At 48.1% G+C, this 15,402-nt stretch overlaps 1 protein-coding gene across 1 annotated transcript; it reads left to right on the top strand.

Moving 5' to 3' along the window:
* Positions 1 to 478: 478 nt before the first annotated feature.
* LOC144170528 (ADP-ribosylation factor-like protein 15) lies at positions 479 to 13,445 on the top strand. The gene is made up of 4 exons (XM_077700384.1): positions 479 to 751; positions 8,842 to 9,061; positions 9,159 to 9,355; positions 11,325 to 13,445. Exons 1-4 carry the CDS (start codon positions 689 to 691, stop codon positions 11,448 to 11,450), a joined length of 606 nt encoding a protein of 201 aa, XP_077556510.1. The 5' UTR covers positions 479 to 688; the 3' UTR covers positions 11,451 to 13,445.
* Positions 13,446 to 15,402: the final 1,957 nt, after the last annotated feature.

Below are 15,402 nucleotides of genomic sequence, written 5' to 3'. Positions count from 1 at the left end.
TGTTTCCTTGTCTCGCCAGCTTCGTGGTTTTCTTTTATCCCTCCAAGCGGTTTTTATTCTTAAGTTTGTTTATTTCCTTTTGCATACAATTCCGGAACTCGTCATATTCCCACACTTCGTTGTACTAAATGCGAACAGCGCCACTGGTCGTCGTCATTCAACAGCGTGGTTCAGGAGCGTCGCCTACGCGGCCCGAAGACGACACACTAACAAAACATTACTCTACATAATGGACAAATGTTTACCTATTTGTCTACTACTGCCGCTACTGCACAAGAAGGAAAATTGAAACATTTCAACGTAGAGTAACAAAAAAGTGATTTAGAGTGTAATAAACGCATTGTACTGGCAAAGAAAAATAGAGAAGGTCCTCACAGCTGGTTAACAAAGCGGCGTTGGCAGCGACGTTCGCCTTCGCTTGTTAGTGAAGCGAAACAAGTGTAGTTAATACACTACTCTACACAATCTACCTTCTCTGGTAATGAGAGAGAGAGAGAGAAAGACAGGGAATGAAAAAAGAAAAGAAAAGGCGTTGGTTGCTCGTTGAAAAAATGGCGGTGTAGGTCGTCGTCGTGCCAGTTGTGGTAGTGCGGTCAACATCTGCAAGCCGTTCCTCGAAGGTGCCGCAGCAGCTCGCCGCCGGTGGTCGTGGTGGGCTCGTAGGGCGCCTTCGAGGAAACATCTCGCCATGCCGAAAGTCGTCGAGAACGTGCAGTTCGGCTTTGCCGGTTGTCGCACCGCTTTTCGAAGGGTCAGTGCTGCTTACGAGTTATGCGAGTTACGGGCCGTGAGCGAAGTTCAGATCCGTTTGAGTCGAATCTGACCGCGCAAGATGGTCTGGTCTTGTGTTCGGCGTCGTTACACGCAGTCAGGAAAAGTTTATCTACAGTCAAAACTGTTCGCTCTGACCCTAGCTGTTGATTTGTTTAGTGATTGTCAAAAAGGTCCCGGCCGTCGACCTTTCCGTGTCCCGGTGGGAACGATTTCCGGCTTGTTGTATGCGCTCATCTTTGTGCTGGCTGGGTGCACGAGGTTGCGTTTTTGCTCGTTTCGGTACTCACCTGGAAGTGTTTGGTGATGTCCCACAGAATTTATACTGACAGACGCAAAGGGGTCGTTGCACGCTTTAGGTTTCTCACTTGAGCGATTGTACTATGGTGAAGCCGAAAAAAGCGAAAGGCCGCTCTTAGAGGTCACCGAATACCCGATGTTTATCTCCATGCTCATGGGGTCATGATCGGACAAAATTTGTCATGTGCAGTAAAACTTCGTCAAGTTGAAAGCGTGGCCAGAGTTGTACATGTTGCTAGTCAGTAGTATTTTTGATGTACAGTAAAGCCTTGTAACCAAGTTGAAAGCATTGCCGGAATTATTTTCTTGTTTGCATTGATCATATGCACTGCCGATCTCTCAAGGTTAGTGATTTGTTTGCTTGCAGTGTTTTTATAAATAACTTATGAAAAGAAAAAAAATAACTTGGCTTAAAGCACATTCTGAGCATATCTTTTATTGTTCCCAAGCAGTTACCCATCCCCTTAAAGGATATGTATCGACAACAGTGATGCCATTCGATTTCCAGTCTCGTAGTTCTCGAGAAGCAGTCCGCATTCCTTTTTCCCGTGGGGAATGCTCAGACTACCTGCGGTGACTCCGAAGTCTGTTCATCGAATAACCCCAGTGAAGAGAGATAAGCATTGGCGGCAAAGCGGTCTTGTTGCAGCTACATACCATTTTGAACAGTTTGTGGCAAATTTTATTTGGAGCACTTATGGCAAGAAATATTGTACCGTGAAGCTTAGGGCCACTACAGGGGAGTAGTTATTTTTATGGGGAAACAAGAAAGCTCAATCACAAGACACTAACGGCGACAAAGTCAGCAGGCAGAGCACGATCGCAGAGCCTGCACGCACAGACATACCTGCTGTTCTGATCTGGTGGGATTGACCGCTATAGTATAGCCCCCACTCTGAATGGGTTTCAGCTGTGGCAGTATTCAGCGTTCATTCCTCTTTAGGAAAGTGGTATTGACAGAAAATATTTGATAAAGCCTGTCTGTATAAACCATGTTAAGACTCGCACTAGGAGCAAGTGGCCTTGTTACCTCCCCCCACATGGACACTTTTATGTTACTCCTGCTTCTACTGTATGCTTCAGTAGCAGCAGTGCACTTTTAGTGCTACCATGCAATGTATTCCATGATAAGGTAGTATACATGTTTGGGGACCATCTGACAAACCATTACAAGCAAAATACATTTTGTTTAGTGGAGTTTTCCAGTGCAGTGTATATATATTGTGAGGACTGATTGCGACAGGCAGCTGCCTCGCCTGGAGGGATGAACTAGTGAAAGGATTGACTCCTGTCATAAGGGCGTGTTTTTATACATCACCTGTAAATCCCCATCATGACACAGTGCCCTCAGCCACTTCTTCATTTTGTAGATTATCATCATCGTGTGATTTGGCTGCTTGGAATCTTCGCCTTTGAAGTGGTGGAGTGTGCGACTGAATCCCGTGGCCCTATTCTTTGAGTGCACCCCTGGAGCTCCATTCGGGTTATCGCCTACAGCACGAGGCCATGCCAATGACAGCAGAACCAGCCAGTGTTGTGGGTTCGACTGTCCCAGCGTGCTTCGTGACCAGCGGCTAGTGCGATCCCCCTTCTTCTCTGGGCTTCACGGCGATGACGTCGAGGATTGGCTGGACACCTGAGTTCGTGTGTTTAACAGGTGGCAGGTGTACGAGTTTGCATGTTTAACAGCGCCAAGCTGCTGAACGTGAATTTCTATCTCACCGAAGTGGCCAAAACAGGGTACCACGAAGCCTCAATCACCTATTGGGCTGACTTCACCACACAGCTGTGCCACATTTATGGCACTTGTGAAGCTCGCTCCGACGGCTCAAAGAAGAAGCTGGAACGCCCCATCCAGAAGGCTCACAAAACACCACTTGTATTGAGGAAGTCCTTGCGCCGTGTTGACAGAGTCATAACGGAAGCGGATCGGATGCATCACATCATGAAGGGCACCAACCACTTTGCTTTCACGGCTCTGGCCCTTCAAAACCTTTCAACCGTGGCTGATGTGGCAACAATATGCCGGAGGTTGGACGAGCAGCAGTCTATCCACCTCCAGCAAGAGACCGCTCCTCCGCAACATCTCGGGAAACGACAACCTGCGGGCTCTGATACGCGTTATCCAAGAAGAGCTCTGCAATCACGGTTCTGCTTATGTTTCCGATGTCCATTCAAGTCCACCTGCAACCTGCGTATGGGAAATCGTTCGAGAGAAACTTGGGGCAAAGTCTGGTCCCTGTTCAGCTGACACCCCTACTCCCGTAACTATCCCATTGTACTCTGGCATAGTGGCATGGCCACCTTTGCCTCTGGCACCAGTCGTGTCTTTACTTGCTGCCGGCTGTGTCGCAGCTCTTTCTCTAGCGTTGGGACCGCGGTCTCCCTACACAACGTGGCGATCACCCCACTGAGATGCACTTTTTGGTCGACCAATTCGCTATTACTGCGGCATCCACGGCCACATCTCCCGGTTCTGTCGCTGGCGTCAACAGGACGAACGATGTGGATATGACACGTATGAGCGTGACAACGGGCATTTTAGTTAAGGGTATCGCCAACGAGATTATTCGCTGCCATCACATCGTCCTCCTCCAGCTGACTCGGCTGACCCCTTTCGCAACTCTCAAACATGCGGCGCCATTCCCCATCACCATTCCGCCGGGCAGTGTCACCCCTTCGACCGGTATCGCATGATCCCAACCACCCGTCAGAAAAACTAAGTCCTGAAGTTTTTCAGGGGAAAACTGCTTTACATGGAAAATCCGAAAATTCCCCACAAAGTCCATGGAACATGTTGTCAGTGGTTGTTGTGGAGACCCTTTAGATCCCCCTTTCCTCTTCCCGCAAGCGCGGCCTTTCGCCCGCGCATTCGCCCGCAATCTATGACCCGCCTTGCGTCGATCGCGGGACGCGCCGGTAGGCACAAGCCACCACAGCCGTTGCTCCTCCTCACCCAGGAGCCTGCCTCCTTTTCCCTGCACACACGCTTTGCTGGGGAGACTGGACGAGATCGGGGACGGACAACCAGGATGCTGCTCGTCGTCTTTCCGCCGTGCGGTCTGGTCGGGCGTGCTTTTGACCTTGTTCGTATGCGCAGGGTAGGCCTATTTCCTACCTTGTGAGCGGTGCACGTGCAACCTCAGCAATGGCCTCCCTTTCAAGCGGGACCTCGAGGCGCGCGTCAGTACAGTGTAGTTCTTAGCCCTGTCGCTGCGGTTAATATGCATTGTACCATCGGCCAATAAATCTCCTAGTTTGTCCTGGCCCTTAGGAGCCTGTTACTGCCCTTGTCGGTGAGTCGAACCCATCGTAGCGTCTCCCTCGTGACACTGCGAACCTCTCTGGGGCATTTTGCGGGTGTGGTGGAACCCCCTGTAGGGCCTCTTAGTCCCACTGTGCCCACATTGTAGAAGGTGTTAATGTCACTACCCTTGTTGATACCGGAGCTTCCATATCAGTCATAAACGAAGATTTCTATGCACATCTACGAAAAGTTTGAACTCCATACAGCGGACCTTTATTGTGTGGTACTGACGGCATTACGATTGAGCAATCCGGTACCTGCACTGTGCGTGTTTTTATTGACAGTATTTGGCATCGCATTCAATGTGCAGCTCTCTTTCCCTGCGCCCACCAACTTATTCTAGGATGGGACTTTCTCAGCTCAGCGGGGGCCGTAATATTGTGTCGACCGGAAATACACCTTTCAGAGACAGGGTACTCAAGCGTTGAGGAGTTAACGTCGCCTCGCCTTGTTGCTAGCGGCATTGCCCGTGGAGAAGAGAAAATTTTTTTGGTCCATTCCGATGCCATCTCTGATGGGGATGTCCTCACCAGTCCAATTGCAACCTTCCTTCCCAAGAGGGTCCTCATCCCTACTTGCCTGGTCCGCTTCTCACGTGGGATTGCACTACTAGCTGCAACGAATACCACTTCGGAAGCAATCCTGATTCCTGAAGGCGGCACTGTAGCAACTGTTGTGGACATGGCTGCTCTCTGCTGTCCCACTCTCCTGCCTACCATCAGGTTCCCGTTCTAGCAGCACAGCAGCCCCTCTCGACGCTCTTGAAGCAACAATCAGCTTTGATCTATCACCAACAGAGAAGAAATCTTTGCTGGATTTATTGAGCCAACACAAATCACCATTTGATTGCCATGCTACCTCACTAGGAACTACTTCAGCAGCCACTCACCGGATCAAAACGGATGGTAGCAGTATTGTTCACCATTGTCACTACCGTGTGTCCACTTCGGAATGCCAGGTTATTAGCGAACAAGTTGGGGACATGCTTAGCTGCAGTGTAATTCGCTCGTCATGTACCGTATTTTCGCGTGTATAACCTGCCCCTGCACATTATCCGCACCCCCCCTTTGAGCCTGCTGGGAAAGGAAAAAAATCCTCGCATATTGCCCGCACATTTGATACAGAAAAGGCTGCACAAAAGGTACTGCTCAAGCAACACATCACATAGTATGTGGACAGGAAAAGCGTATATTTAGCAAGTAGAATACAGACTGCAAGACAAGTCACAATTCACTTAGTGTCACTACTCTCGTTAGAGCTGCCACTTGAGCCACAGTCCTCACTGCTGTACACAAGGTCATCTTTGGTTCCATGCATGTTGTTTGTAATGCAGCATTTTTTGAAGCTTTTTTGCACCATCTCACCTGGAATCGCCCTTCATGCCTCGGCAATCCACCTGCTGAATAGTGAAATATCAGGCCTTCGGACGCGTCCTGTCGGCGTCAAGTCGTGGCCTTTGGCCAGCCCTCCTTGTCCTTGTATGTTTTGTGCAATCGCTGCCATGGAAGGCTGTCAGTGTTACTGCGTAGGAACATCACGGCACAACGCGCATTGCCGTAAAGCTGCACTTTGTATTATCTGCACCCCTACTTTGCCGCTGAAATTTTCGCATTTTTGGTGCGGGTTATACGCGCGAAAATACGGTAGTTTTGGGTCTTCACCAGCCGTTTTGGTGCGGAACAAAGATGGATTGGTATGTTTTTGCGTGGACTATCGTGCTCTCAACAAGATCACCCGCAAAGACTTCTATCTGATGCCCCGCATCGACGACGCGTTGGACTGTTTGCAAGGAACTGAGTATTTTTCCAGCCTTTATCTCCACTCCAGGTATTGGAAGATTCCAATGCATGGGGGCAGCAAAGCATTTGCAACACCGGATGGCCTGTATGAATTCAACGTGATGCCCTTTGGACTCTGTAGTGCTTCTGCCACCTTCTAGCGAATGATAGATAATGTTCTCCATGGTCTAAAATGGAAGACGTACTTGTGCTGTCTCGACATCATCATTTTTTCTTCAAGTTTTGTTGAAAATCTTCAGCGCCTGGACCAGGTCCTCGCATGCCTTGCGATGGCTAGTCTGGTGCAGCTCAGTACAAAGAAATGTCATTTTGCTTGCAAGAATATCAAAGTTTTGGAGCACATGTTCAACAAGGATGGTATTCGGCCTGATCCGGATTACTGCTGTTGAGCCCTTTACCCCAAAAGGCAGTTTGGAGTTTCCTTGGACTGGCATCATATTTCTGTCGCTTTGTTATGGACTTTGCCACCATTGCCTCTCCCCCCAACAAGCTTTTAAAATGTGGCACCCCTTTCAAGTGGTCTGACGAGTGCGAAGAGGCATTTGAACAACTCAAAGCTACTCCCACTTCTGGACCTGATCTCAGACATTTCGACAAGCAAAACCCTACAGTCTTTATACAGACGCCAGTGACACGGAATAGGTGTTGTACTTTTGCAACCCAACGCTCAACTTCAAGAAAGGGTGGTTGCATATGCCAGTTGCCCACTGATGCCTGCTGAGAACTATTCCATCTCTGAGCAGGAGTGTCTTGCTGTTGTGTAGTCAATACATGAACTTTGCCCGTACCTATATGGCTGCCCTTTCAGTATTGTGATAGATCACCATGCACTCTGCTGGTCGTTGTCCCTGAAGAACTTCTCCGGCTGTCTAGGCCGCTGGATTCTTCGTCTACAAGAGTACGACTTTACATCACATAAAAGTCTGGAAAGAAATGCCTTGATGCAGATGCCCTTTCACACTGCCCATTGCTTCCATCTTCCGGAATCGTCTTCACTAAGGGCACACCACACCATGGCACCCGTCAACTACGTGGATGTCAAGAATCACTCTGATTTTTGCTGACCATCAGCCATCAGACACCTATTACTACACACTAATGGACTGTATCAGCGGTGCCACACAGCCTCCGAACAGTCGTTTCTGCCGCCAGCTGAGCCACTTTAAGCTGACTGATGGCGCATTATACCGGTCCACTCGTTAACCTTATGGTCCAAAACGGGTTCCTGTTGTTCCCCAATCACTTCACTCGCAGATTTTGGCTGCCCTGCGTGATGACACTACAACCGGGCCCTTGGGCTTCCAGAAGACTTGCAATTATGTGCGCACAGGCTCCTTCTGGCCTGTACTGTCTTCTGCCGTCGCTCGATGAGACACTTCGTGCTTCCCTTGTCAGCAGCGAAAACGCTCTTCCTCACCATCTGCTGGATCTCTACAACCGCTTTCCCGCTCTGGTGCACCGTTTGATACACTCGGAATTGATTTGTATGGCCCCCTACCTGCTATCTCCCGAGGATACTGCTGGATAGTCACTGCCAGTGGATCACTTCACACGATATGCGGAAACAGCACCTGTCTGTACTGGCTGCGCTTCAGAGATTGCTGAATTCTTTTTACAGGTGGTCCTTCTGTGTCATAGCACCCCTCGTGTTCTTTTAAGTGATCGGGGGAAGACGTCTCTGTTCCAAATTGTCTCTGACGTCCTAAAAACCGCCAGTACTGTCCACAAGACGACCTCTAGCCATCATCCACAGACAAACGGCCTCATCGATCACTTTCATCGCACCATATCCGACATGCCTTCCATGTGCATTCAACCTGACCACACAACTGGGACAGCATTCTGCCATTCGTAACGTTCACCTATAATACTGCTATTCAAGGTACCACCGGCTACTCTATTTTTTCTTGTAGTTGGCCGCCAACCATCCCTCATACTCGACATGTTTTCTTCCTGGCGTAGGCGTACTCCCCTGCTTCAAACTCGTTACTCGAACAGTTCGTCGCCCGTGTGGACCACTGCCATCACGAAGCTCGTTTGCGCACCCAAACTTGCCAACAAGACCGCAAACATCGCTATGATGCTTCCAGAGGTTCGTCTGTACAAAGAAAATGTCTGTACAAATTTACATTGCCTCGACTTGTACTAATAGTACACCTCCCATGGTGGCTTAGTGGCCAAGGCAGAGAAGCACAGCAGATTGCATATTGCTACTGAACAAGTTTCTTGTGTATCTCCAACATGTGCTTCTAGTATACACATCCTTGAGCAGGAGAAGCATTTAATCATGGTCACCACACCCTGTTAGCACAAATTCTCTTCAGAAAGGAACTTCCCGGGAATATTTCGGTGTGTCGGCACCTTCGCATCTTTATTAGCCCCATCTGTCAAGATACAAACCTGGATTTTGAATCTACTCCTTGCTGAATGCAGTAAGTGTTGGATTAATTAGCCATTGCAGCACATGGCTGCAATGGGCTGGTTGTAAGTGCTGCCTGAAAAGTATGCGGGGCTGCTTAACTAACCATAAACGTTTAACTATGACTTGTGCTGTAGAGGCATTAAGGTAAGGATAGCTCTGACCTTGGCGCCTTTGCGGAGACCCAGTGCAGTGCGGTGCTCCAATGGCAGGGTGGCATAATTCCCCCACCCTTGCCCCTGCAGTGCTGCCAGTGGCTGACGTGCGGGGGTGGCAGTGGAGGTGCCCCGGGCGAGCCCCGAGACCAGTACGAGGTGCTGTGCCTGGGGCTGAGCGGTGCAGGCAAGTCCACCGCCCTGGCCACCCTGGTCGGGGAGCCCTGGGACACCCTCGAGCCCACCACGGGATTCAACATCAAGACGCTGCCCGTCAACGACACCGTGCTCAACATCAAGGAGCTCGGAGGTGCGTTCTGCTCCTCGCCACTCAGGCCCGGCCGACACTGGCCACTGAGGAGATTTCGGAGTGTTCACTGCGGTGATGCTGTGGCTCTGATGCGCAGGCTCGGTACGTCCCTTTTGGCCCGAATACTTCGGGGACGCGCACGGCGTGCTGTTTGTGCTGGATGGTGCTGGCGGTGAAGCCTCCCTGCAGGCGGCGCGGCAGACGCTCGCCGAGTTGCTGCCCCAGCTGAAGGGGCGGCCCTGCGTTGTGCTGACCACCCATGCCGACATGTCGCCCTGTGCCACCTTAGCGCAGGTCAGCACTGTGTTCTCTTGCATGGGGAGAAAAATTAACAGCTCTAGAGCAGTTGTTCACTTTCACTTTCATTTAGGGATTGGATGTCTGCAGCTGTTGAGACATGTTTGCCAGCTTACACTTAGTTGAGTCACATGCTAGCAAAAACTTCCATTTTTAGCCCACTGCATTAAAAGCAGACAGGCAAGGAAGTAAAAGCTTTACCACAAAGTCAAGCTTCTGGAGAATCCGTTTTTTTCTCTTCTCAAGAGTTGGTTTGTGCCATTTCTTCATTTAGGTGGCACTTGGGGGTGATCATAGTGGAGACCACGATTGCAAGGTGGCCAAAAGGTTGCAAATTCAGCAGAACACCAAGGCTCGATTTAGTGTCAATGCTTGATAATATTGCTTGCTTTTAAGAATTAATTTTTAGGAGTGTCATCTTTCCATGTGCTTGTAGTCATTTGTAAAAGCCGCTCTCTTCCAAGGTATGACAGCATGTAATTACTTCGCAAGCTGCGTGGTCTGTGGGTCATTTAAAAAAAGTGATGCAGCATCGTTGCGCTCTGGCATCTTTCTGCGGGTCAAAGTTGATGATTGGGCGAGTTGGTGTTCCATATTCTTGATTTCGCAGTGCAAACAACAGGCAAGGACGATAGGGAGAGCGAGACACACAGGCGCCGACTTACAACTAAAGTTTATTGCTGTGACGTCTGGCATATAAATACAGCAAAACTCAAGACTGCAGACATTTTATGTCAGCAGGTCATGTCAGCAGACATTTTTAGATTTGCTGATGATTACCTTATAGTAATTTCATGTCACAAGAGGAGCGTTAATATGATGCAACAACTGGTAATAATTTTTAATGAGGCTTGAAGCCACCACCAGCAACCCATGAACTACCCGGTGCAGGATGTATCCAGTTTCTCAATTTTAACCTTTTTTTTAATTAGGAGCACATTTGTTGGAAATTTGAACCTTGAAGCAAGAAGTGGCTCCTTGCGTATGACTCTGCACACCTGAAACTGGTTAAAAGAGGAATTGCGAATCTGCGCTTTACAAATTCACTCGTTAAGTCATGCGTTCATTGATATGCTTTAGTTTCATGGATCAGGTTAATTGCCTAATTAATGCAGGTTACCCTGGACATCTATTAATGTCCGTTGCCGAAGGGCTGTTGAAGAAAATGAAGGCTAGGCAAAAAAAATTATCAGAATAACAAAAGAAAAGGGAAGATTGCAGTATTGCCAGACATATATAAGGTATCGCATAACCTAAAAAGAATCGCTAAGCATTCCAATGCGAGTGTTTTTTTGTTTCTGCTCCTGATAAACTTTCGAGACTTTGTAGACAGGTTAATAGGGATACTCCTAGTTCTCTGGTTTGTAGGAAAAAGAACCAACGGCAGTTCATTCCATAAGCCACAAACTTAGTTGACTATCCCTTTATTGTGTGGCAGAGAATATATTGGGCAAACGGGGAGATGTGTTAGTGATAGGCTAAAGGAACAGAGTTGCAATGTGGGAAAAGTACAAAAGCAGTGATGTAGGAGAAAATTGTAAAGACTGTGCTGGGTGCGAGCCTATTTTCAATAATACCACAGTATTGTGTAAAAATAAGCAAGAACTGGTGAGGGAAATTATTGAGGCTCATGAAATAGCAAAGAAAAAAACGTGTAAGCGTCCCTTCTGTAGCGCTATCAGCAAAAGAAATCGCCTATCTGGACAGTGTGTAAGCACATGGTGGTAGCGATATCATGGCAGTTATTATTTTGTTTTCTTGTGTTGTTTCAATGTCCTTGTTGCCTTGATTTACACTGTATTTATATGCCAGACGTTAAACTTAAGTTGTGAGTCAGTGCCTGTGTGTCTTGCTCTCCCTGTCGTCCTTGTTTGTTGTTTGCGCTGTGAATTCAGTAGTCCTTCTGCAGCGCTTCTGTTGCCTACAAGAAGAGGCTGTAAACGTTGGTGCATTGTTGCTCTCACAGGTGGAACAGCTGCTGGACAGCCTGATGCACGGTCGCAAATGGGCAGTGCTCGCCTGTTCTCGCGGCCAGCGCCAGGAAGTGCTCAAAGCACTGGAAACGCTCACCGGCTACATGACCGTCAAGTAGCGGCCGATTCACCAAACCAAATGCTCAAGGACTCTGCCTCCTCCTCCCCTGCCGCCACAGTTGCGGCACAACTCAGCGGGACTCTTTCAAGAAGGAAGCTCTTCGCACAACTCGGTTGCCTGGACAAATGTGCAGCGTGCGTCACACGGTACACAAGCAGGGAGATTAACAGGGTGTGGCTGGACGCATATGCAAGGCTGGTTTGAGCACTCCTCGGCACACCCAGCATTTTTGGGACGACCTTTGCTCAACATCTCCTCTCTTGTCCGACGCCGCGGCTCACTCGGACAGTGGCCACTGTACAACCAAGTCTGCCCTCGTGTTCCGTGCAATCAATCAGTGTTGCCCCCGACGTGTCCAGACTTTCAGACCACTTTTGTTTCAGCTGTGGAACCTGGAATTTAGCCCCTGTTGGGACCGTGGCAGTTGCCATCGCTGGCGCGGGTATAAATAGCGTCCCGCCAACTGTACACCAGCATTGCCAAAAGCATGATGATGCCCCCTCTCCCAACTGCGAGCTGTGTCTGACCATGCCCTTTGGCAAGTTCTACTAACCACTACATAGTGTTGCTACATGTGCAGACAGTCCCTGTAAGTGACACGGTAGCACGCCAAAGATTTTTACCGGCTGTTAATGAAATTTGCAACAAGCACGGAAGCCTTGGTCATGTATTTGTATCAACGAACTTGCAAGCATCACTCAACAATTTGCGGCTGCCAACAGAGAAGTGTGCCAGCTGTAGGCGGTGCCTGTGTAGGCGCCATTTCACAAGTTTACTGTGCACAAAAGTTTGTTTAGGTCTGCCATGGCGTTCAGCTACACTTTTTCTGTACTAAAGTTTAGCGGTACGACCCCACACGGAGGCAACTTTTTTACTCATTTGTCTGAGCCATTTTTCTGGCAGGATACAATGTTTGCCTTGCTGGCGGTATGAGTGGAACTTGTAAAACACACACAAAAAAAGCTCATTCTCTGCAGGGTAGCTTGCATCAGTTCAGGCATACACCGGTGATGTTAGTGCAAGTGTTTGATTTGAATGTTCCTGCTTACAGCTGTTCAGTTTGTGTGTTACTAACAGCATGAAAAAATTCGGTTTGGTGGCACACAGGGCAGTATGCCTAGTGATGCCTGTTGCAGAAGGCATTACTTGAGCTTAAATCCATTGCCAAGCTCACATTTCACAAATGCGTGCACAAATTTAGGGAAATGTCTTGGGGTACATCTTGCAAAATGTTTGCCAATTCCCAGAATTTAGTTTTTCTTCTGTGCATCAGTAAATGAGATCTTTCCTTTTTTTCCTTTGGTGAAGTATAAGTAGCCTTTATAAAAACTGCTGTGAAGCACGGGAGGTATTAGCCTCGTGTTGGAGGTCAACACTAAAAATTGAACTATGGAAGCTCTGGTAAAATGTCTTGCGCCTAACTGCATTCGTGCCAGCAACGCGACTAGAACGAATGCAGAGTTAGGTGCAAGGAGGCCACCACCAGCTTATTGTTGCTCAGGAAATGCTCTAAGGTCAATACTCGTCACTGCTTCTCATTGTGTTAGTGGTATCATAATGGGGGCACCACACACCCCCGTGAAACTTCAAGAAAAGCGATAGACACACACTTCTCGCCAGAGACTCGTTTAGGCATGTTGTGTGCCATCGAAAGAAATTCCTACGATTGAATATGTTGCGTTTGGCTTGCTACTAGGCTGTATTGTCACAGTGCCCAAGTTTTGTCAGATTTTTTTGTGACGGAGGAAAGGAGTGAATTTGTGCTTGCTCTAGAGTGTTTTAGGAGACACTATTCATTGCATTGATTCTAGTCCATTTACACAACGCTGCCTGTGGAAGCAGTTGCACTTTTATCTCACTGCGTGTTTGCACTTTGATTACATGCACAAGGTTGTTGTGTGGGTTATGTTTGTAGCTCTGTTTCCATTTGGAAGGAACTCCTGACCCAGTAATTGTAAAATTGTCAGTGATAAAGCATGGTTTGAATGCAAAAGTGCAGAGCAATTGCTTTTCTTCTCTTTTGCCTTGTTACCACCACACATCAGCGCACCACTCACATCAAGACATTTTCTTATCCTTCCTGTGGTTTACGGGCAGACATGCCATGTGCTACACAAAACCCATAGAAGTGCCATTGTGGAGCCCTAGGTTTCCTAGGCTCGCCACGGTTCTCCCTGCAAGGTTCCAATAGCTTTCCAAGTGCAGCACAACAGCCATCGCCATGCCACAAGACGTTCCTATAATTCTGATTGATTATGGGGTTTAACGAGCCGACACTTCACAGGTGATGAGGCGCGCCGTAGTGCGCCACCGGATTAATTTCCACCACCTGCAAGGGATCTTTAACGTGCACCAAAATCTGAAACCCCTGGCAGTTTTGGCTTTTCACCTCCATCAGAAAAGTGACCGCCACGGCTGGGAATCGAAAAGTCAGTACATATTTCTTTTTCTTGTACAGGATGCACGAGTAAAGTTGTATCGGGTACAGATAATTTTCATATGTATTTCAGGTTACTCAATTAGAGAAAATTTATTTGTGCAACATAGTTTTGAAGGAAAGAAGACCGAGTGTCTTCACCCCCCCCCCCCAAGACAGTGGCCAGAAGCCCTTGGGCTCTGGCACCGTCTTCGGCCATTTGGACTACCCGGATATAAGTTTGGCTGCATATACAGTGTATGGGCCAGTGCACCCAAGATACCACTTTACAAAGAGAACATCAGCAAACTTCTTCGATGGAGCACTGCCCCAAGGTAACCAGTCAGTGCTTTTGTTCCTGCATTTACGTTGCGACTTAGTTTTACTACAGCATCTAGATTAAACCATTTATTACCTTGCCAGCTGGTGCTCCCGCAACAGGTATACCGTATATAAACAACTCACGGCTCTGGGTAAGGACAAAAAGCAAATTCTGTTTAGTGACTTCCGAACAATAAAAAAATTGTATGAGAAACAGTGTTTTCTAAAAAATGATGCGACCCGTTTCTAAAAGTGGCTTGAGCAGCTGCCCTCGCCTGCCAGCGGTAGCCAAAACGTGCCAAAACCGAAAAATGCAAAACGATGAGTAACATGTTTTGCTTTTTGCCGCTTTTTTAAGTGCGAATGCACTTCTTAAGTGAGCCTGAAGCGTCCGCCGCCGTCCGCATAGCAACAGCTGCGGGTGCGCGCGCTCCTAGTCTTCCTTGGCAATGGGGGGAGATGGGCGCGCGCTGCCTGGCCGCTGACATGGCACATACCCACGTGGGGGATTGGCCAAGAATCGGGCGTGAGAAGGGCTAATGCACCCGCTTAAAGGAGTACTGACACGAAATTTCAAAGCTGAGATCCGCTCTAGCAATCAAGTACAACGACAACACAAATAGGTGTCTGTGAATAAATGCATCTTTCTTTCTTTGTAGTTGTGTGTGTGTGTGTGATCTCTCTTTCTTGAACATTACCGAACCGCGCAAATTCAACTCGTGCATTCGCACTTTCACATTCTTCCCCTCGGGGAAATGCGGGGAATTTTTTAGTGAACTTTGTCTTCTTCAGAACTTCACCACCAAGAGGGTGCAAAAAAATTGTTTTATTTCGAAGTTAAGCTACGTTTTCGCATCAGCACTCTGGTGCTGAGAGTTTTGTTGGTTTCATTTGTAATCATCGCATTCAAGAGTAGGCAGATTTCAGGCATTCGTGAAGGCGAATGAGTTGTGTGAAACTCCTTCAACCAAAAATGACATTAGAGCGAACGGCATTAGATTTTTGCGTGTAGCAGCGAGTTAATGGCATTAAAACTTGAGGCATCAAGTGCTTGATGTCATTTTTTGTGTACATGTGGCACGGGTGTAAGACATGGCACCCAGCTTTATGTATCAGTTCGTTAGTTAGTTCCGCAAGTTCGTTGGTCCTCCGTCGGACGAAATGTGTTCTCACCAAATTTGGCTAAAGAGAAACACCAAAGGGTACATAGTCT

The sequence above is a fragment of the Haemaphysalis longicornis genome, unplaced genomic scaffold (genome assembly GCF_048455015.1).
Source record: "Haemaphysalis longicornis isolate Haplotype H1 unplaced genomic scaffold, Haemaphysalis longicornis Haplotype H1 scaffold_2, whole genome shotgun sequence".
In the NCBI taxonomy this organism is placed as follows: Eukaryota; Metazoa; Arthropoda; class Arachnida; order Ixodida; family Ixodidae; genus Haemaphysalis; species Haemaphysalis longicornis.
Note: the sequence above shows the minus strand (reverse complement) of the source record. Positions and strands in the feature narration are given on the sequence as shown.

What these genes read in the sequence shown, in the direction of transcription:
- LOC144170528 (XM_077700384.1), top strand. Translation starts at nt 689, where the DNA reads ATGCCGAAAGTCGTCGAGAACGTGCAGTTCGGCTTTGCCGGTTGTCGC. An exon ending in CAACATCAAGGAGCTCGGAG is followed by an intron (nt 9,062 to 9,158) that starts GTGCGTTCTGCT and finishes TCTGATGCGCAG; the next exon opens with GCTCGGTACGTCCCTTTTGG. An exon ending in CCTGTGCCACCTTAGCGCAG is followed by an intron (nt 9,356 to 11,324) that starts GTCAGCACTGTG and finishes TTGCTCTCACAG; the next exon opens with GTGGAACAGCTGCTGGACAG.